Below are 20,474 nucleotides of genomic sequence, written 5' to 3' on the forward strand. Positions count from 1 at the left end.
TAAAAATTTAAGAACGTGACTTCTTACATGATCTAGAAGAAAACAAATTCAATCAATTAACGTAATCATGTAAACTAATTAAAAATAACTTAAATTTTATAAAGATTGACTCTAAGAATTAAATTTAGTTTTGATTAATTTACATGATTATGTTGATTGATTGAATTTTTATTTTTATTTTTAGATTATGTAAGAATATCATGTTTTTAAATTTTTAATTCAAGCTTATAGAGAAAAAAAAATAACTAAATAACAAAATAAATAAAAAATGTAAAGGTATCACCATCATATTACCTTCCCTTAGGAACTGTGAGGTGTCCAAGGCCGGGAAACTCCTTAGGGCAGGTTTGGGGGGTGAGATGAGAATTTTGTATTTTGTTTTGAAGTTTAAAATATTATGTTTTAATATTATTATTGTTTTGGAATTTGAAAAATGTGTATTGGGATTTGAAAAAGTTGAATTATTTATTATATTTTATATAGAAATTTGAAAAAAATATAATGATGAGATGAGATAAGATGAAAATTTTATATTTTGTTTTGATTACCAAACCTGTCCTAATGTTTTCTTGTTAATACTAGTAAATCATGTCACGGGTGCGTGGCGTCGAAATTTATGAATAGATATATTCTAATTTCAAGGACAGTTTTATTATGGAAACAGCTTTATTATAGGGGGAAAGGCCAGCACTAAGATATTGTTCTCCATCTCGTTTTACGTTGTGATGTAATAAGGAGAATGATAAGTAATACTTTATAATGATTTAATATTTATTTTATTTTTAAGTCGGTGGAAAGAATACATTATTCTTATTATTTAAATAGTAAGATTTAAATATTAAAATTTTTCTTTTAAATTAAATTATATCAGATAAGCATTGTGCGGTGTAGGGACATTATAATAATAGTACTAATCTTTTAATAGCAGGATTGCAAATCGTTGCAAATTGAGAAAAAAAAAAATTTGCAACGAACATATGCCGTTAGTAATACACATGAGAAATACTATTCTAAAGCCTCTACATGACCACATATCATTCATATGTTATAATTTGATTTGTAAAATTTGAATATTAAAATTTATTCCAAATTAAATTATGTCAAGTAGATGGTGTTTGGTGTAAAGGTCTTAGAATAGAATTATTCAATATGTATTTGTTATTTATTATAAAGGATTGCCAATTGTTGCTAATTGAGGAATTATTTTTTCCAACGAAAAGATGACTCGTTGATTATATATTTTCTTTTTGCAACATATATATCCGTTGCAAAAATTAAAAATAAATACATATCCATTGCAACGATAATCTTGCAAGGAAAATATTTCATCGCAATTGTAATTATCTGCATAGAGACATGGATGATCGTTGCAAAAAAGTTATTTATGTTGTAGTAAACACACTTTGTAAATTAGTGCTTATGTGATATTATTTGATTTGAAAGAAAAAAAAATTAAATTTAAATTTTACAAATAAAATCTTATCATTTAAATGATATAGATTGTGTGTTCTATACATCGCGCGCATGGCATGCAAATATAAAATTGTCTAAATTTAAATTGTAACTGTCTAATTTTTTTCTTCTATTTTGTAAGCTGAGAATCATCTCCTATATATATATATATATATATATATATATATACATACATGACAAATATATTTACAATGAAAGAAAAAGATTGAAGGTAATATGTTTTATTATATAAATACCGAATGAGAGACGGTGATATATACGAAATGCAGTGCAAACGCTTGGCCTAAAATATTAAACTTACAGAAAACCACATGAACAAGCTTATATTAAACTTACAGAAAACCACATGAAGTTGTTACTGCCTAAAATATCCTTAATCGATCGGTAGATCAAACACACGCTAAAAAAACTAGGGTACAATCTTTAGATATATATGTCACTGACACATGATGATAACTCACCGATAATAAGCCCCATTTCAAGCAAGGATCATGGTTTTCTAAAATGGATCAAAACGAGCGATTGGATAACACACAAGAGGAAGTGGCACGGCTCCGGAAAATCCCGACCCCACGTTTATATCAATCTTCTCCCCACCTTTGACTTTCCAATCAAAGCATTGGGTCAATGCTCCGAGTGTCACATGCGTTACCAGTAGAGCATGTGTTCCACCAATGCATCCCCTCCTTCCACCCCCGAATGGAAGGTAATGAAAATCCTGACCCTTCATTTCCATGTGATCATGTTGACCAAGCTTATCATTCGAGTTGATAAAAAATCTCTCAGGCAAAAACTCATCTGGGTCATTCCATTGCTCCGGGTCCCTCATGATGGCATAGACATTAATCAGCACTTTAGACTTGGCCCTTACATGAAATCCATTGATCGTGCAATCTTTGGTGCATTCTCTATGGATGAGGGGTACTGGAGAATGTAGTCTTAGGGTTTCCTTCACAACGGCTTGCAAGTAAGGAAGATTTGGGACGTCTGATTCTTTGACTAGCCTGTTGGACCCGACAACCGTGTTAATCTCCTCTCTGAGCCTCTTGAATGGCTGGGGATGGTTGATGAGCTCCGCCATGGCCCATTGTATGGCTGCTGTTAAAGTATCAATGCTTGCCATGAATATTTCCTGCCACAGTGGTTGATATTATATATCAATCCTTAAACAATGTGTAGTAGTCTCTCTCGATGAGATTAAAATCGTTAGTATCAACTTGTATGGAAGGATTAAATTACTCGAAAAATCAATCTTCAAGATATAAGAAAACTTTATACTCGACTAAATCGCATTGTAAACTACATATATAATTATGTTTCGATGGAGGCTAAGTTGACCTAGCTAGCTAGCAACCAATTAGAAACTTAATTCAACCAGTCTACGCAATACCTTTCCCATATCAACAAACCTCTGCAAATGTACTTTTAGGGAAAAAAAGCACTAAAAAAAGAACTTAATTTGGTTAGTATATATAAAATGTAATATTTGACTTAAGAACGTCTTACCATGAAGAAAAACTTGATCTGATTTCTTGTTAGCTTCACCTCTGCGTTTGTGTTTTTGTAAATCTCCAGCACGATGCTCATCAGATCTGCCTGATCTTCTTTCCCATGGCCATCAACAATTTCGTCTTCGTATTCCTTTATGATCTGCTCGAATAACTCATCGTACCGCCACATTGCCTCCACAAGCTTTTTCCCATTTCCAAAGAGATCAAATTTCTTCAAAGGACCGAGTGCTTCATTGACTCCTAATTTTGCTCCAAGCTGCATAATTTCCACGATCAACTTCCTGACTTCCTTAGCTCCCTCGGCATTTTCCGAACATCTCTTACTTAAAGCCATTCTGCACAGCAAATTATTTGTTAAGGTCGTTAACTCCATAGCTAAATCGCACGCCTCTCCTTCTCTAGAGCTCTTGAACAGCGATTTCAAGAGATTCTGAATCTCTTGTTCTCGAATATGGTTGAAACGATCTAGCTGAGGGCCTGCGAATAACTTGGTCATGCACAGCTTTTTCATGAACAGCCAATAGGTGTTATTAGGGCATGTAACAAAGCCATCCCCACTATAGATATTGTACTCCGTAGGACCAAATTCAAACCTGGAGGCAAAATCGATATCGTGGGTTTTAAGGATTTCTTTTGTAACAGTGGCACTGGAAGCGACAACAAAAGTTGTTGAAGTACCAATACGTATCTGCATGAGAGGGCCATAGCGTCGAGCTAAGTTTTGGAGTGACTCGGGTAATTTAGAGCTTAGTAGGTGAAGGTGGCCAATTATGGGGAGAGCCCGTGGGCTGGGTGGGTTCCGAGTTTTGGCGCTAGAGTTGGTGCATATAATTTTGATCAAGAAACGCACGACGAGATTTGAGACAATCCAGATGAAGAAGAGGAAGGCGCATTCCGCGAGATTAGGATGCACAGGACTAGGATTGGCCATGATCATGAGTTTTGATACACCAAATGGTAAGAGCTAACTATTGCTTTTTCCTGGAGCTTAGGCCGGCAAGCTGATCATATGACATGACTTACAACTGGCATTAATAGCATGTGCATGAGAAATACCATGCATATAATTGATATCATGACGCACGCAAATTGCACGTAATCCTACTCGTAATTTCAACCCCTTGAGATAGAAATATATATCACGAAAAGATATATATATCCTCGAGTCCTTGCATCTTGTGATCCAAATTTAAGGGTCTATCTCGAAATAGTTTATGCATTAATATTTATTGCTTATTTATACTGATCACAATAATAATTTTAAAAGAAATTAATGATCTAGGGACCTTCGATAGAAGCTACAAATTAACGAGTAATATTCATTAATTTCATCATATACCTATATTTTTGGATTATGATGGATGTATTTTCGAAATATGTATACGAGATCATGTTAGTATTACTCTTTGTAACCGAAAAAATGGACCGAGAGATCAGTAGACCGATCGAATAGTGTAAATCTGCTTTTTATTTGTTTTATTTTCAACCATTTTTTATACATCTTTAAATATTTTTAAAAATATATATTAATTCACAAATAATCATTTCTTTAATCATTAAGTAAAATAAATAAAGTAAATAAATAATACAATAATCATTTTTTTTTATTGAAAAAGCATTTTCCTAATTAATGTAATATTATATGTGATGTTATACGAAACCACCTAATTAATTAATTATATGCGCGATTCATGTCTTTTTATCAAGATTCATCGTTTGTAATTTGTTCACGTAAATGCTTGGGACACGAGTTTGATTATATATATAAAACCGGATAGCATTGACTTGCAAGACTCCCTAGGACATTATAAGGTTGCGGGTAAAACTTCATTATTGGAAAGAGAGTCCACCGATAATTGGTGGAAATTAATTATATGTTTATTAAGTCAAGTATTACGTACTAAATATAACTTCTATAAAAAGAATAAAAAATAAAACTCGGTAACATTAATATATAATAATATAATTAAGCAAGTAAATTTAGACCTTCGCGTGGAATGTCATGACGGATCGATAAAGTTGGCCGGGGTGGTGATGGACGTAGCAACTTAATTTGTGTACCAAATCAATTGGTAATTGCATGCCTTAAGCAGATAATTAGCAAATTAATTAAGCCAACAACAAAAAAACTTAATTGGGGTACAAAAATCAGTAAAAGATATCTGCCACGACGTGACTGTAGGAGCTTTGAGGGACATGCATGCATGCACTCTCCGTGAAGAGTGCTAGCTGATCAATTGTTTGGCCCGACAGCTCATCACTAGCTAGTTGGAATTCCTGATGCATTGAAGTAAAACGTGCATGCATGCATGCAGCATGTGTCATGCTGGTAATGGTTCGAGAGAGGTGCCAAAGAATAAACAAATTTGATAAGAGATATAATATATTAATTTTTATTTTATACTAAAAAACAGTTACAATTTAATATAATATATAAAATTAATTAGTTAATTTGACAGTTTTCTATATATTTATAAACCAATTATTCCTCTTAATAAAAAGAGTTGAGATATTGAACATTGATCAGAAAACCCATATAATTAGCATATATCGTGGTTTAATATTTATAAATATTAAATGTTATGATTGATGCATGCACATGCATATATACCCTCTAATCTCTATAGTTAGAGGTTGAAAATTTTGTCATATCCGTTAATATATATAATTATCTATATATTCCATTTTATTTCACCAATTATTTATATAATATTTTTGTATATAGATGTCTGCAGATGGCTCATAATTAATATATATATATAGATATATATCCAAAAACACTTGATTTATGTTAGTTAAAGATACTTAATTAATGAGACGAGGATGTTAGGTTGAAGTTCCTCGTTGTGACATTTTATATTCACATGATGAGGATTATTTTCTAGCTCTGACATGTTATATATGATGCAGCATGGCTTTGAAGACTGAATATAATTAAACATCTAATTAATTAGTACGGCCCATCTGCTCCCAGCTGCTAGCTAGCTACCTTCCTTCTTTCATTAATAGACAACCACAGTACTCCTTATGCGGCACTGCATCTGGATTTCTTCGGTGGATTACAGCTTGCATTGTACGTACTAGGTTAATTTATCAGTTTATTCTACCATAGTTAAATAATCTAATATAAATTAATTACGTACCATATGATGAATTCACACAATTAGTGGATAATGATCCTTATTCTACGACATCCTTTAATTGAATATATATTTCATAACGCCAGCCCCGCGGTACTTGAATTCATGACATGGTAGATACATACATATATATATATATATGACTAGTCTTGATTGGATAATGATCCTTATTCTACGTCATCCTTTTAATTGGATTCCAAAATAGATTATAACTTTAGGATCGTTCAATACACCCGAGGGGATAATTTCTTATTTCTCAAACGATTAATGTTAGATATATTGACATAGTCTTGATTGGGTGTCCAAATTCCACGCTCCCATTAAAAAAAAAAAAAAAACCTAATTAAAAAAATAATTTTATATAGATCCTAAATATGTCCAAAATTTTTAAAAGAAATATATAAAAAAATAATTTTATATAGATCCTAAATATGTACAAATCATTCCAATTGAGAAGCATATAATATATCCATCGGTTAGTTTGTGATCGGTTTCATGGGTTATGTCATTCGGATCTAATTAGTAGATCACTTGTAACTCGACAAAGTGAAAAATATTCTTTATATATTGAGATAGATCAAGATCTAATCGATCTGCAAGCAAAACATATATACTAAATTGATGATCACAAATTTTAAAACCACGCGCGACGCAATATCAAACTCAAACCATGAACTAAGCTGGTAGGTATTAAAACACAATAAGCTCCATTAATCCAAACACGCTAACTAATGCATGCGCGTAAGTGACGTTATTAGAGCGTAATAGGGTAACAAACAAGTGGCGTTGCCATTTCAGCAGCAAAACCTGGCCCCTGCGTTAAATCGACTTTCTCGCCATCTTTCAGTTTCCAATCAAAGCGTTGAACTAAGGCTGCGATCGCGGGGTGCATCATCAGCATAGCAAGCGATGCACCAGGGCATCCTCTCCTTCCGCTACCAAATGGAAGGTAACGGAAATTCTGTCCCTTAAATTCCATCTGGTGCTCACCGATTCTCTCGCCCGAGCTTTCCAAAAATCTCTCCGGTATGAACTCATCGGGATCCTTCCAGGAAACTGGGTCCCGCATGATAGCGTAGACGTTGACGAGCACCCGAGTTTTGGCCTTAACAATGGAGCCGTTAACCTGGCAATCTTCAGCACATTCCCTGATGATTAAAGGTGCTGAAGGGTGAAGTCTTAGGGTTTCTTTGATGACTGCTCGTAGATAAGGGAGATTTGGCATGTCTGACTCCTTGACTAGCTTGTTGGGCCCCACCACGGAATTGATCTCCTCCCTAAGCTTCTTGAATGCCTTTGGATTGTTCAGGAGCTCTCCCATGGCCCATTGCATGGCTGCTGATGACGTATCGGTGCCAGCCATGAATAGATCCTATGCATATTAATGGAAACATGTAGTTAGATTTGGTCAAAAGGAACCTTAGCATAATCAAGTTTTTTTTTAATACAGCATAATTTGTGTGTACACACACACACACACACACATATATATATATATATATATATATATTTAGAATTAATACGTATACATATGCAAACTCACAAGTAAGAAAGATTTGATGTCCTTTCTGGATATCTTCAGTTCAGCAGTTGGGTCTCTATATATCTCCAACAATATATCCAGCAAATCTTTCTTTTGGTCTCTGGCTCCAGTACCTCCGTCTATCACCTTTAATTCATGTTCCTTCATGATCCTCTCAACCAGCACATCAAACCGTTGCAAAGCCGCCACGAGCTTTTTCCCATTCCCAGAGAAATCAAGCATCTTCAGAGGACCCAAGATGTCCCCAACGCTAAGCTTCCCTGCCAGCTGCAAACACAGCTTTATTAACTTGTGTATTTCCTCAGCCTCATTGCAACTCCCCGAGCATCGCGCGCTCATTGCCATTCTGCATGCCGTGTTATTTGTTAGTATCGTTAGCTGGCGAGACAAATCGCATGGATTCCCATCTCTTGTACTCTCTGTTACCCTTTCCACAAGCTTCTCGGTCTCTTCCTCGCGGATATCAATGGTGCTATCCATCTGTGGAACGGCAAGAAGCCTAGTCATGCAAAGCTTCTTCATGAACCTCCAGTAGTCGCCATACTGTGCCATGACAAATCGTGAGCCTCTATAGATGAAGTATTCGGACGATCCGAATTCAGGCCTGGATGAGAAATTAACATCATGGGTTTTGAAGATTTCTTTGGCAACAACGGCGTCGGAAACTACGACGCACGTTGAGGCCCCCATACGGATTTGCATTAGGGGGCCGTATTTGCGAGCAAGGGTTTGGAAGGATTTGGGTAAGACTGAGCTGATCAAGTGGAGGTGGCCAATGATGGGTAGTGCCGGTGGGCTCGGAGGGTTTTGGATGGCCGGTGGAGGTTTCAACCATAATTTGATGAAAAAGTGCACGAGTAAAAGAGTGATGAAAGAAATGAAAGATAGGTAGTACAACATGTGATCACCAGAACAAGTGGCCATAGTATAATTCATGTTAATTTTGTACTTCTATTTGCATGAATTGGAGAACTATGCGCTTCTCTAATGAATTGGCGAGCCCCGTAAGACATCAACTTATAGGCTGTTGAATGCATCTTTCTTCGACTCCGCTTTAAATAATTAATAAGTTAAGAGTAATGTTACATATAATTATAGAGTGCGTAAGTGCCGTATAGTCATTTTTAAAAAAAAAAATGAGATCCACTATTAAAAATTTAATTTTTTTATGTAGATTCCGTATTTATTCACTTTTTCAAAATGATTGCACAACGCTTACGCATTCACGACTGCAACTATCATTTCTCTAAAGAATTTATCAACACCCTACTTACAATAAAATTTAGAAAAGCATTAAAAAAAAAAGATAACTCAAGACATAATCAATACTATTTCATACTAGTTGATCTAGTAGGTCTACAAATTAACAATGTATTTGATGTGTCAATGAATAGACTACTAGACTTACAAATAGGAGGACATGTTTAGATAATAAGATGAGATGAGAATTTTATTAATAATAGTGGAATGGTTTAAGATAAGATTTTTTATTGTATTTTGAGAAATGAAAGAAAAAAAAAATGAACAAAATTATTATAAAATTAAAAAAAAATGTTTGAGTACAATTTTTTAGTACTTTTTTTAATATTTTAAAAAATTGTATTTTTTTGTGTTTTGTTTAAAAGTTTAAAAAAATTATAATGATTAGATGAAAAAGTTAAAAATTTGAAAATATTGGAAAGTGATTTATGTTTAAGTGAGGCTTAGAAAAAAAAATTATAACAAATTTTGAAATAAGATAAGTCATATCATCTCACTTCCAAACATGACCTTAATTTTTTCATCGACGTCTTGTTTATTATAATGTGTTTCCAAGATGCATTATTGGTGGGTTTATCTTTATTGAACATCTTAAATAAAGGACAAGTTTATATAGGATGATCATTCTATATAATAGAGAAATTCTATTTACATGAGTCTCCAAATGGAGATTTCATGTGCAAACCCTTCATTAAATAGAAAAGAAAAAAAATATATCATTTTGAGAATGATATTATTATAATTTTATAAAATTTTAAAGATAAAATTGATTATGCTTGTACATGCAATCCCCAAATGTCAAATGGAGATTGTGCGTAACGTCGCTCTATATAATATGCATATAAATGAATATGTATGCTGTTTTTGAGCTAATATTCATACAATTAAATAAACCCCAAATTTGACTGCCGGGACCATATATATATATATAGGAATTAATTAATGTGAATTAATTATGTATTGAAAGATATTACATATCACTGTGATCTTTTGCATGCATGCATTGGCAATAAGTTCAAGCTAGCATGCTGAGATCCATATGCAAACGTACGAATTTGTATAATATATATGTACAAAATATGATGATGATCTGTTATCTTGTGGTGGTGTGGTCCTCGTGCATGCAATTGATATAGAGTACTACCCGGGGGTCACCATCCTGATATCGACATACAATTAGATAGCTAGGTTTCATTGGCAATATTGTATAATGTTTATACCCCAACCTAGCTAATTGGTTGCTTAAAAATTAAATTATACAAGGAGCTCGATAATTTGATGAGCATGCATGCATGCAGTACGTCTTACCCTTAATTATTAGGCACAAAGTGGTCCTGTACCTACGTACGTGTTAAATATTAATTAACTAATTAATTGGCGTGTTCCTAATTTTGTTATAATTTAAATAATAATTGGCACCTCCCTGCTCACTGATTGATTGTTGCCATATATATATATATATATATATATGTGTGTGTGTGTGTGTGTGTGTGTTATTTAGAGAAGGATATATAAAATTACAATTCATATCATGTAAATTGCAAACTCCAGTTAAAAAGTATGCATCGTTTACTCTGTAAATATTATTTAGAGTGCGTAAGCTTACGGTTACAGCACGAAACTGCATATACAAGAACGTCTATCATGACGACTTTCATCGCACTCTAAACTTATAAAGCCGGTTTTAGTTTTGGCATTATGCGTGAAACTTGTGGCTATTTTCTTTTTTTTAATACCAATAATGACGTATAATTATGATTATTCTTTTAAGACATGGAGCTCGTGGTGCTGATTTTAATATATATATATATATATAAATATATTTATATGATAACTTCAGAGTGTTGCACAATTCGGATTGCTTTTTGGAATATAATAGCTACTACCATGTATATATGACTGTTTGGGCTTTGAAATTTCAGTTTCATGGACATTATTGCCGCGTTTTCTGGATTAATTGGAGGAGGAATGGGTAGTACTCTGATTTCACATTAATCTACCATGCATTTGGTATCTTGACCATCATTACTCGTGAAGTCAATACACTTTCTCCCTGTGCAAATGCTTATTTATTATAAGTTTAGATTGCGCAAGTTTTTTTATTTTTTATTTTTTATTTTTTATTTTTAATTGAGACCTATAAAAAATTGCGCAAGTATTTAACATTACTCCTCTATAAAAACAGTAATATCAAGCTCTGAACATCTACGCATGGCCACCATAGATAGCCAATTTTACTACCTCTTGTTCGCCCTCTGGTTCATCACTACTACCCTTGCTTTTTTGTCACTAAACTTCGTGCATCGACCAGGCATGTCCAGTACTTTGCCAACTTAGCAGCAAGAATGATTTCTCTTGGTCTTTTGTTAGGCAGGATTTCAAGCTTAACTGAAGAAACCACATGCATGTTTCACCAGTACGTGAGCCAAGGCTTAACCTAAGATGCGTGCATTCTTGATGGGATACAAGACCCAAGTTGGAAAAAACATGGTGGAGAGAGTTGAGTAAGGAAATATTGAAGTTGTGTTTTTTCATTTACGCCAAGTTTAGTATGATCATCATGTTAACAAAGAAAAAATCCATGAAAATATGCTTCAAACGGCTCTATTCATCGTAGGTTTCAACCATAATATGTTTGAACAAACTTCCGTACCACACAGCATATGTAAACAAAATTAACACATGATTGCGCATTACTACTTTTTATTTTTTAATGACTAATTAAGGGGGTACTGTCGGAGAATAAAATGTAAAACATCTTAAAATGTAAAACATGCCGGGTGGTGCAAAACATTATATTTGTCCCAAAACTGCAGGAATAGTTTCTTCCAAATAGCAGGAAAAAACACAAGACATTATGGAACACAATTCACATCGATAAACCTGATGCTTCTTTGACATCAGCTCAAAACAATAGCTACCAATACACGTAACCATCAAAGAATGATGGAAAAAATAAACAAACGTGCGGACTAGTTCTACACCAAGGTCCAAGACTTTCTGTGAAGACGTACGTTAAGCAGCAAAACTGCCAACCAATCTTATACCGAGACCTTTCAATTAATGCATGTCAAACTCAAACAAGTAGAGAAAATATGAGATATTTCTATCAAATCTACCTCAGGAGTCCCCAGTATCATCAGATGATGATCAATCTCACTGCAAAGGTTTCTTGTCCTTCTGTCTTACAGTTCTAGGTGCATCCACTGATCACTCGGTCCTCGTTGCAAAAGAATCAACGCATACACATCAAAGTACGAACTCTTTTCTCTCTCTCCACCTGCTTAGCACTTGGGGTTCTCTTCAGTTTCTGCAATTCTTCCATCACCACTTTCTCAACTGTGTCGATTGAGTTTAGGAGCTTTTTCTGAGGTGTTACAAACTCTGATTCTCCAGTATTTTCATTTGCGATTCTAAGCAGAATCTTTGGCACTTTACCGACAGAAGGTGTGCAAGGCTTGACACCAAAAGCTGGATTTGGAGAGGTCAAATAGAGATTGTGCTTGAGCTGAGCACTTGACACTGGTACAGAAGGATCAAGAACCCTTTGCCCCACAGGAACAGGACTCTCTATTTGTTGGCCTTCCACATCTCTCAAGCGAGCGCTTCTCCTTTCAATTGCCTAAGAGAAGAGTTTTCCAGGGTAAAGTTTATAAGGTACCAAGGAATACTGAATAGTTAAAATTAACAATTCCGGAGATGATTTCTCATGAAAGTATATCAATAAAAACAACTGCGCAGCATTAATACCAATTGATATGAACAAAATTCAACTAAATACAAAGGTTGAAAAGAAATGATCTTAAGAAATTGCAAAGAGAAATGATTCACCATTTTCAGCCACGACTAACATAAGATAACTATCTTAATTATGAAATACAGGTTGTTGAACATTCAACCAAAACAAAGGAACATAAATGCAAAAGATTCAGAAAGACTCGCCCACAACAAGTAGGTCGGGTTTCATTTGGGGGTGGGATCGCAAATTGGGAACTATATCTCAGTTACCATACTCGGACCACTTTAACCAAAAGTCCAGGGAATATTCCCTCTTCAGAATTTCACAAGCCCAAACAAACGGAAAAAGCAACATACATCAGCCCAGAATTTGTCAAAAAGAGAATGAAATGGAGCCCAACTTACCTATGTGTACATTCTTACTGTTACATTTTACAACTAAATCACCGACGGCACTTTCCCATTGTTATCTCATCAACTTTTTATTTAAAATATAAAAAGAAAATCTCTTTCAATTTATTTTTCTTTAGACTCCTAAAAAACCAATGGATCCAAGAAATTAGCAAAAGCCAAACACCCACAAAAAAACTAAATTAAATGAAACGCCGAGGAAATAAGAAACAGGACTTCTGTTGGGGTGAATTAATCATTAACCTTGCAAATCAAAAACTAAATAAGAATAAAAAAGAACTAGACGATATGAGTCATCTAGGACCTTAAAATACCAAACATTCATTTCTGAGAAGGTCAACACAATAAAAACAAAAACAAAAAACACTACCATCAAGAGAAAAGCATTTGAATCTGATTTTTCAGAAGTAGCACAATATCAAATAAAACCCAGAAAAAATACAAGAATAAGAAATGTAAATACACCAGATTGCCCATAAAAAAGAAGAGAAGTAGATCAGCTCCCGGAGCCTACTATCAAAAGAATGTTGGAAGACATATTAATGTCCATTGATATTAAATTAGAGAAAAAGTTTTTAAGTAAAGTGCTAATTAAAGAACTGCCCTTGAAGCCAACTACAATGAAAACAATAAAATTACGAAAGACAACGTTAAAATTACACTCTAAAAATTAAAGAAAAATGATAATTTTACAACTATTTTACAATTATATTTTTATAACTCTACAGTCTCAAGGGGTTGGCCCCAACAGTGAAGGCCTTGATTTTGGAGTATCACTATCTTCAAGATCCAAGATTCGACTTCTCATAAGTGCAAACAATCATTTGAAGTCACACCTCCTAATGAAAAGCAAACGATTTAACAAGTCTCGTATAGAAAAATTTTTTAGAGTGCGGTACAAAGAATTGGAGTTTATTTTATATGGATGATTCCGAAGAGCCCTACCTTTAGAGAGTTCCCCAACAAAAATATATATATATATATATATATATATATATTTACAACTCTACATGAAACGGAAGTTAGTGTTGTGATATTAAAATTTATTTTTAATAGAACGACGTAATTTCATTAATTGTTTAAAGGAATTGAGCAGGGATCATTCATCAAATTAAAATTAAGAAAGACACGTTAAAATTAAATGCCCTTGAAGAAGCCAATAGATCAGCTCCCGGAGCCACTGGAAAAAGCGTGAACGACCCACTATCAAAAGAACGTTGGAAGACATGTTAATGCCCATTGATATTAAATTAGAGAAAAAGTTTTTAAGTAAAATGCTAATTGAAAGAAAGAAATGGATGCAACAGAACTAAACGACATTAAAATTAAGAAAGACACATTAAATGCCCTTGAAGCCAACTACACAACATTCATCATAACGAACCATCTAATATCCCTATTTCGTCGACCAAAAGCTAGAAAAGTAGAAGACTCGTACATCCAAAGAACAGTCGCCAGCCCATGGAAATTAACAAAAACATCAAATTTAACCACATAACTAGTCAAGGTAGACTCAAAGAGAGAAAGGGGAAAAAATAGTCAATAGGCTGATAGAATAATAACTTCCTTACCCTAACAACAGCAGTGATATCACGGAGAGGTGTTCTCGGGTACCAAAAAGGTAACATACTGCTCCCGTGCATGCCCCGACCCGACCACCGGCGGGACCTCTGAGCGATATCCCGTCCCGAAGCCTGAGACAGATTCCAGCCACGAACATTTCTCGGAGTTCCTGACCTGCCTCTTCCAAGCCCACCACTTCGCGTCGCACCCAAAGCCGTCCGTCCACGAGTCACTGGAGTTGTAACAGTACTCACACGCATGATCGGGGATCCAAACAAGCTCGGACTCATTCCCTGGTCGTCTAGAAGAACTCCAACACCGGCTGTTCTCCGTAGAGCAAACAACTCCGCGACGGGCCTCGGGATTCTGTCTCTCGATTCCAGCATTGTTCCTATTCAACTGAAAGACGGAAAAAAGCACACGCACTAATAATTAGACCAAAAAGTTCGAAGGAGGCATCAAATAGAAAATAACAGACGCTCACTTTCCAGGAAGATAAGATTTTTGAAGAAAAGTTAAGAGGTTTGTATCCGGATTCGGATATCGTTGGGCAAAGAAAATGAAATTGAGATTGAGCCAGCGACCCAAATTCAGAAGACAGAGATGGGATTGGAGAAGAGACATTTTACCCTTGATCGCGCGAGGGACTAAGCGGGGTTTGGGTCTTTCTTCTTGACGGCATAGGAATTTGGGGGGGGGGGAGTAGAGGAAGAAGAGCAAGGAGAAGTTCGAGTGATGAGGGAACCGAAATTGGCAAAATTTTTCGAAATGAAAAATGGGCGGTATTATAGAAATGACTCGCTGAGGGAAAATTTTGTTCACACGTGTCAGTTGACCGGTTCAAATTTCCGATTTGTCCTGAGAGCGGATTTGATTCCGTCTAGGAAAATGTTTTTAACTCGAAATGGCACTATTGCCCCCTTGAACTGGGCTAAAAGGGAAGCTTTTGGGGTCCAACTGTGTTGGGCTTCCTATTGGAGTTAAACGATGCTTGACCTTTTCTATTTCACACCTAAATCTAATAACAGAAAACAACAACATTTAAGAGAACCATTCTGTTTAAAAGGAAAAAGGGCTTTTTAATGTGAAAAAAATGATTTCTATAAAAAAAAATGATAATGCAAGCTTCGTATATTTTTCTAAAAAAAATAAATAAATATGAAATTATATAAAAAATTTAATTTTCTAATAATAGACTTTACTTTTTTTCAAAAAAAATATATGGCGCTTGCACAACTTATAACTGTATCTATTTACAATAGCATTCACAATGGTTCAATTATCTTATCATTTAAAATACATCACAAAACTTTATTTTTTCTATTTTACATACTGATTTTTACAATATTTCATATATCAGCTTATTTATTTTTTCTTTATATCATTTAAAATAATATTTTTTTATTCTTTTTAAACATATCCTTTCTACCAATAAATTTGTAATATTCATATATTTTTTTCTATTTGCAATATATTATTATATAAAATGTAATATAATTCAGTCCTATACGTACAAACTAAAAATATATAAGCCAAATAAAAATTAAAATATGAAAAAATTGGATAAATAATATTTCTAAGATATTTTTTAGAAAAAAATAAAATAGAAGTGTTTTAAATTATAAACAATAAAACGAATTTGTATTGAAATGTAAAAGTAAAAGTAAACGAGGGATTAAACGAAGTATAAATAATAAAAAAATTGTTTTAAATATGAACAATACCCACTACATGTAGCTGGTTACTGTAGCAATATATATTTAATATGTTCTTTTACATAAGATTGAACTCACTTTATAAACAATTCTTTAAAGAGTAATGTTACATACAGTCGTAAAGTGAGCAAGAGCCGTGCAGTCATTTTGAAAAAATATGAGGTCTACAATTAAAAAATAATTTTATTCTTATGTTGGTCCCATATTTATTCATTTTTTTCAAAGTGATTGTGCAGCACTTGCACACTCACGACTGCAACTATCATTTCTTTTTCTCTCTTATTTAAATAATTTATATTTTTTGTATTATACATATGCCATTGAGAATGCTTTTAAGTATAGATGATTTTAGCTGCTCACATGTCAAATTAAAAAACATAAAATTTTAAATTTTAAACTTATTTTACAAATCAATCAGATGGTACCCATTAAAATATTGTTTGTCTTAAAGTAATACTTAATGCCTCCATGTAAAATAGGTTCTCTCTATGAGCTAACTCCTGTGTATAATAACAAGTAGCCATCAGAGATAGAGGGCCCTCAGGTAGACTCACTTCGATGACAGGGAGGGAATGCATGTTCGAAATAATCACATTCAACTAGGAAATATTGTGTCATAAACGGCAGAACAAAACAATTTAAGATCCTGCCTTGTTTGACGATCAAAGAACCCAAAATCCAACCCGGCACGTGTTTTCGAATTTACCCGACCTGAAAATCTGACCTGTTTGGGTTAAAATTGGGTAACGATTTGATAGAGTTTCCAACAGTCTTGTCGATGGTACCGTCAGTAATGACAGCGTCTATAAGAAAAACAACACTTAATGTGAATAAAGTTTTTATTCAAAACTGTCATATTTTCTGTCTGTAGTGCTTTACATATATATACATGTATTGACTTATAAACAAGGAAAGAAATGAAAACAAGGAAAAAACAAAGCAAGTCAGCAAGCTGGAGGCACGGACGTGAAGGTGCTGAAATCATGCAGATCGTGATATGCTCTTGCACTGGAATTGTGCAGATCACAATACGCTCTTTTACACGCCCCCGCAAGATCGACTCGCCGTCAGTGATGCCAATCTTGGATCGCAAGAAACCAAAGCGAGAACTAGGGGTGATACCCGCCCCTACAGGGCGGGGCCACCCCTCCCCCGCCAAAATAGGTTCTTTCTATGAGCAATCTTTGAATCTCCTAAATTAATTTAAAGTATTTCAAAATCCTAAATTAATTTAGAGTTTCGGATTTGAGCCCTAAATTAATTTAGGGGTTCCAATCCGAATTAATTACACAATCAATTCCAATCCAAACCGAAATAATTACAGAAATGAGAAAACAAACACAATTCACATGCATTTCACGGACTTATTCAAATTTCAAACCAAAACACATGCACAATCTAAGCTCCACAGCACACAATTCACAAAAATCTCATCCTCCATCTCCGATAAATCCCATCATTCCTCTAATCTCCATTAAAAATATAAATCACAACAAAATAAAATAGGATAGGGTTTGAGTTTCTTACCTTCGAGTTCGGGATTCGGACCTTCGGTGAGATGCAAAGAAAGGGACCGGATGCGAACGGCGACGTTGAAGGAGACGCTGGTAGCTGGGTGCGGCGCCGGAAACACAGAGAGAGGGAGGGATGAGCGGAGCTGGGTCACTGTGAGGCAGCAGAGACAGAGATGAGAGAAGTGAGAGTCTGAGAGTGAGCGAGGGAGGGAATCGGGGATTGATGAGATTATCCCGTGCATGAAACGACGCTGCTTCATGCCTCCTGAAATCCCACGATGAAACAAATTGTTTATGCGAGGTATATATATATATGAACGCTAATAGCGGGGCGGGGCGGGTGTGACCCCCATCTCGCACCCGCCCCCGGACAGAGCCCCAGATGCGGGGCTGGGACCCCGCCCCCGCATCTGGCGGACGGGGTGGTCCGCCCCGCCGCACGGGTGCAGGGGAAACGGGTCGGGGCAGCGGGGGCGGGCGCCCCGCTGCCCACCCCTAGCGAGAACGAGGATGAGCTTTGGTCATCAAGACAGCAAGTTGATCATGTAAGGATACGTGACTGACATGCAGCAGCCCCTTTGCAACGTAATCCCGAACAAAATGTAAGTCTATTGCAATGTGCTTCATGCAGGAATGATAGACGGGATTTAAACTTAACTGAGTGGCCCCAATGTTGTCACAAAGTATTCTAGGAGGTTGAGGAAGGGATAGGTGAAGCTCACAAAACAAAAAAAGATAACCATCCAAGCTCCGACGTAGTGGCTGCCAGTGCACGATACTCTGCTTCGGTGGAGGAACGAGCAACAGCCCACTGTTTACGGGTACTCCAAGAGATGGGATTAGCGCCTAAGAACACAATATAAGTGGTGATGGAAGTCCGATCATCCACGTTACCGGCCCAATTCGCATCTGAGTAAGCTGTAACTGCCAAGGACAGAGATGCAAGCCGTGGTATAGAGTTCCTTTTAAATATCGGAGAAGTCATTTTACTGCGGTCCAGTGAGTTTGAGTGGGCTTGTGCATGAATTGAGCCAAGCGATTCACAAGAAAATAGATGTTTGGTCTGGTGAGAGACAAATATTGTAGGGCACCGATGACACTACGGTAGAGGGTGGAATCCGTAGTAGCAGAACCATCATGAAGTCGAAGAGGGTCGGTGGTGGATAGGGGAGTCTGAACTGGTTTTGCACCCTCGAGTTTATAGCGTGATAGTATATCACGTATGTATCGATGCTGACTTAAGAAAAGGCCGGTCTTGGTATGGACAACTTCAACTCCCATAAAGTAGTGTAATTGACCCAAGTCCTTGAGGCTAAATTGTTGTCCCTGAACAATGTGATCCAATAGCAAGGAGTTGTTACCTGTGACAATTAAATCATCCACATACACCAAACAATAAGCAATATGAGCATCGTGATGATAAAGAAAAAGTAAGAGGTCTGCTTGAGACTGAGTGAAACCCAGAGAAAGGAGGCTGCGACTTATGGCTTGATACCAGGCTTGTGGGGCCTGTTTTAGACCATGTAACGATTGTCTCAATTTGCAGAGATAAATGGGCCGATCAGCGTCAATAAAACCTGCTGGTTGTTGCATGTAAACATCTTCACTGAATGTGCCATGTAAAAATGCATTATTAACATCAAGTTGGCGAAGAGGCCAATTATGAGAAATAGCCAGTGACAAGATAGTCCGAATAGTAGCGGGTTTAATGACAAAAGAAAATGTCTCAGTATAATCAAGACCAGATCGTTGATGAAACCCCTTAACCACAAGTCGGGCTTTATATTTATCAATAGTGCCATCAACCCGCCTTTTAATTAGGAAGACCCATTTGCATCCCACATGTTGAATATGTGCAACAGGAGGCACCAATTCCCAGGTGCCATATTTAACCAAGGCATTGAACTCATCGCTCATAGCTTTCCTCCAATCATCACTTTTAAGGGCCTCACGAACGCTGCTAGGCTCAAGAGAAACTGGCATAGGATGCTTAGTAACATGAAACAATTTTCTCGGTTTGAAAATATTGTTTATACCTCGAGTCACCATAGGATGTGTGCGCTTAGCAGCTAGAGCCAGAGTCATGGAGCCTGATGAAGAGGGGCCCATGGAAGAGACCGGCTCAGGGGCACCATCCTGCAAGGAAAAGGGAGGAACAGATGAATCCACATGGGATGGGGCCGTGGGTGATGGGTTGGTGAGAGAGTGAGCCATGTCAGGGCTGGACGAGTTAGTAGGATGGGAGGAGGTCCGAGTAGGACATGGAGGGGAGACACCAAGGTTGGGAAGAAGGAGTGGAGGTGGGTTGGCTGGTTCAGTTGTGGTGAGGTTTGTGGGTGAGGATGGAAATTCAGACTCACTAAATACTACATGCTGAGAGATGTAAATGTGAGTGGTTTGCAGATCCATGCACATATAAGCGCTCTTGACTGCAATTTCAGACACGAGTGGACTGTGTGTCCAAGTTCTTCGCAAAATTGATATTTTGGTTTTCTACGAGGTCGATTATTACAATACTGACCTGGACCAGTTTGGTGAGACCCACCACGGTAGTTTTTCTTGTAGGACCGAGTGGGAGAAGGACCATCATGTCGCTGGGCGGCGTT

The 20,474-nt window shown here is 36.1% G+C and overlaps 3 protein-coding genes across 4 annotated transcripts; all 3 read right to left on the bottom strand.

The window, feature by feature from the left end:
• Nucleotides 1–1,972: 1,972 nt before the first annotated feature.
• Nucleotides 1,973–3,915, bottom strand: LOC109020251 (3,9-dihydroxypterocarpan 6A-monooxygenase-like). Its single transcript, XM_019002671.1, has 2 exons — nt 2,980–3,915; nt 1,973–2,605 (listed from the first exon to the last, which is right to left on the bottom strand). The coding sequence occupies exons 1-2, from the start codon at nt 3,913–3,915 to the stop codon at nt 1,973–1,975; spliced, it is 1,569 nt and encodes a 522-aa protein (XP_018858216.1).
• Nucleotides 3,916–6,718: 2,803 nt separating this feature from the next.
• LOC109020255 (3,9-dihydroxypterocarpan 6A-monooxygenase) lies at nt 6,719–8,660 on the bottom strand. Its single transcript, XM_019002673.2, has 2 exons — nt 7,668–8,660; nt 6,719–7,496 (listed from the first exon to the last, which is right to left on the bottom strand). The coding sequence occupies exons 1-2, from the start codon at nt 8,601–8,603 to the stop codon at nt 6,879–6,881; spliced, it is 1,554 nt and encodes a 517-aa protein (XP_018858218.2). The 5' UTR covers nt 8,604–8,660; the 3' UTR covers nt 6,719–6,878.
• Nucleotides 8,661–11,708: 3,048 nt separating this feature from the next.
• Nucleotides 11,709–15,398, bottom strand: LOC109020254 (protein POLYCHOME-like). Of its 2 annotated transcripts, none has more exons than XM_019002672.2 (3): nt 15,269–15,398; nt 14,648–15,038; nt 11,709–12,549 (listed from the first exon to the last, which is right to left on the bottom strand). In XM_019002672.2, exons 2-3 carry the CDS (start codon nt 15,023–15,025, stop codon nt 12,163–12,165), a joined length of 765 nt encoding a protein of 254 aa, XP_018858217.1. In that variant the 5' UTR covers nt 15,026–15,038; nt 15,269–15,398; the 3' UTR covers nt 11,709–12,162. The 2 variants fall into 2 exon arrangements, with proteins under 2 accessions (XP_018858217.1, XP_035544084.1); XM_035688191.1 differs by having other exon boundaries at nt 15,262–15,363.
• Between the last annotated feature and the right edge of the window lie 5,076 nt (nt 15,399–20,474).

Source organism: Juglans regia, chromosome 3 (genome assembly GCF_001411555.2).
Source record: "Juglans regia cultivar Chandler chromosome 3, Walnut 2.0, whole genome shotgun sequence".
Classification (NCBI taxonomy): domain Eukaryota; kingdom Viridiplantae; phylum Streptophyta; class Magnoliopsida; order Fagales; family Juglandaceae; genus Juglans; species Juglans regia.

Excerpts from the sequence above, each read along its gene's own strand:
- LOC109020254 (XM_019002672.2), bottom strand. The coding sequence starts at position 15,025 with ATGCTGGAATCGAGAGACAGAATCCCGAGGCCCGTCGCGGAGTTGTTT. Across the intron at positions 12,550-14,647 it reads ATATCACTGCTGTTGTTAGG|GCAATTGAAAGGAGAAGCGC; the intron begins GTAAGGAAGTTA and ends CTCTTCTCTTAG.
- LOC109020255 (XM_019002673.2), bottom strand. The coding sequence starts at position 8,603 with ATGAATTATACTATGGCCACTTGTTCTGGTGATCACATGTTGTACTAC. Across the intron at positions 7,497-7,667 it reads ACATCAAATCTTTCTTACTT|GATCTATTCATGGCTGGCAC; the intron begins GTGAGTTTGCAT and ends TAATATGCATAG.
- LOC109020251 (XM_019002671.1), bottom strand. The coding sequence starts at position 3,915 with ATGGCCAATCCTAGTCCTGTGCATCCTAATCTCGCGGAATGCGCCTTC. Across the intron at positions 2,606-2,979 it reads AGATCAAGTTTTTCTTCATG|GAAATATTCATGGCAAGCAT; the intron begins GTAAGACGTTCT and ends CCACTGTGGCAG.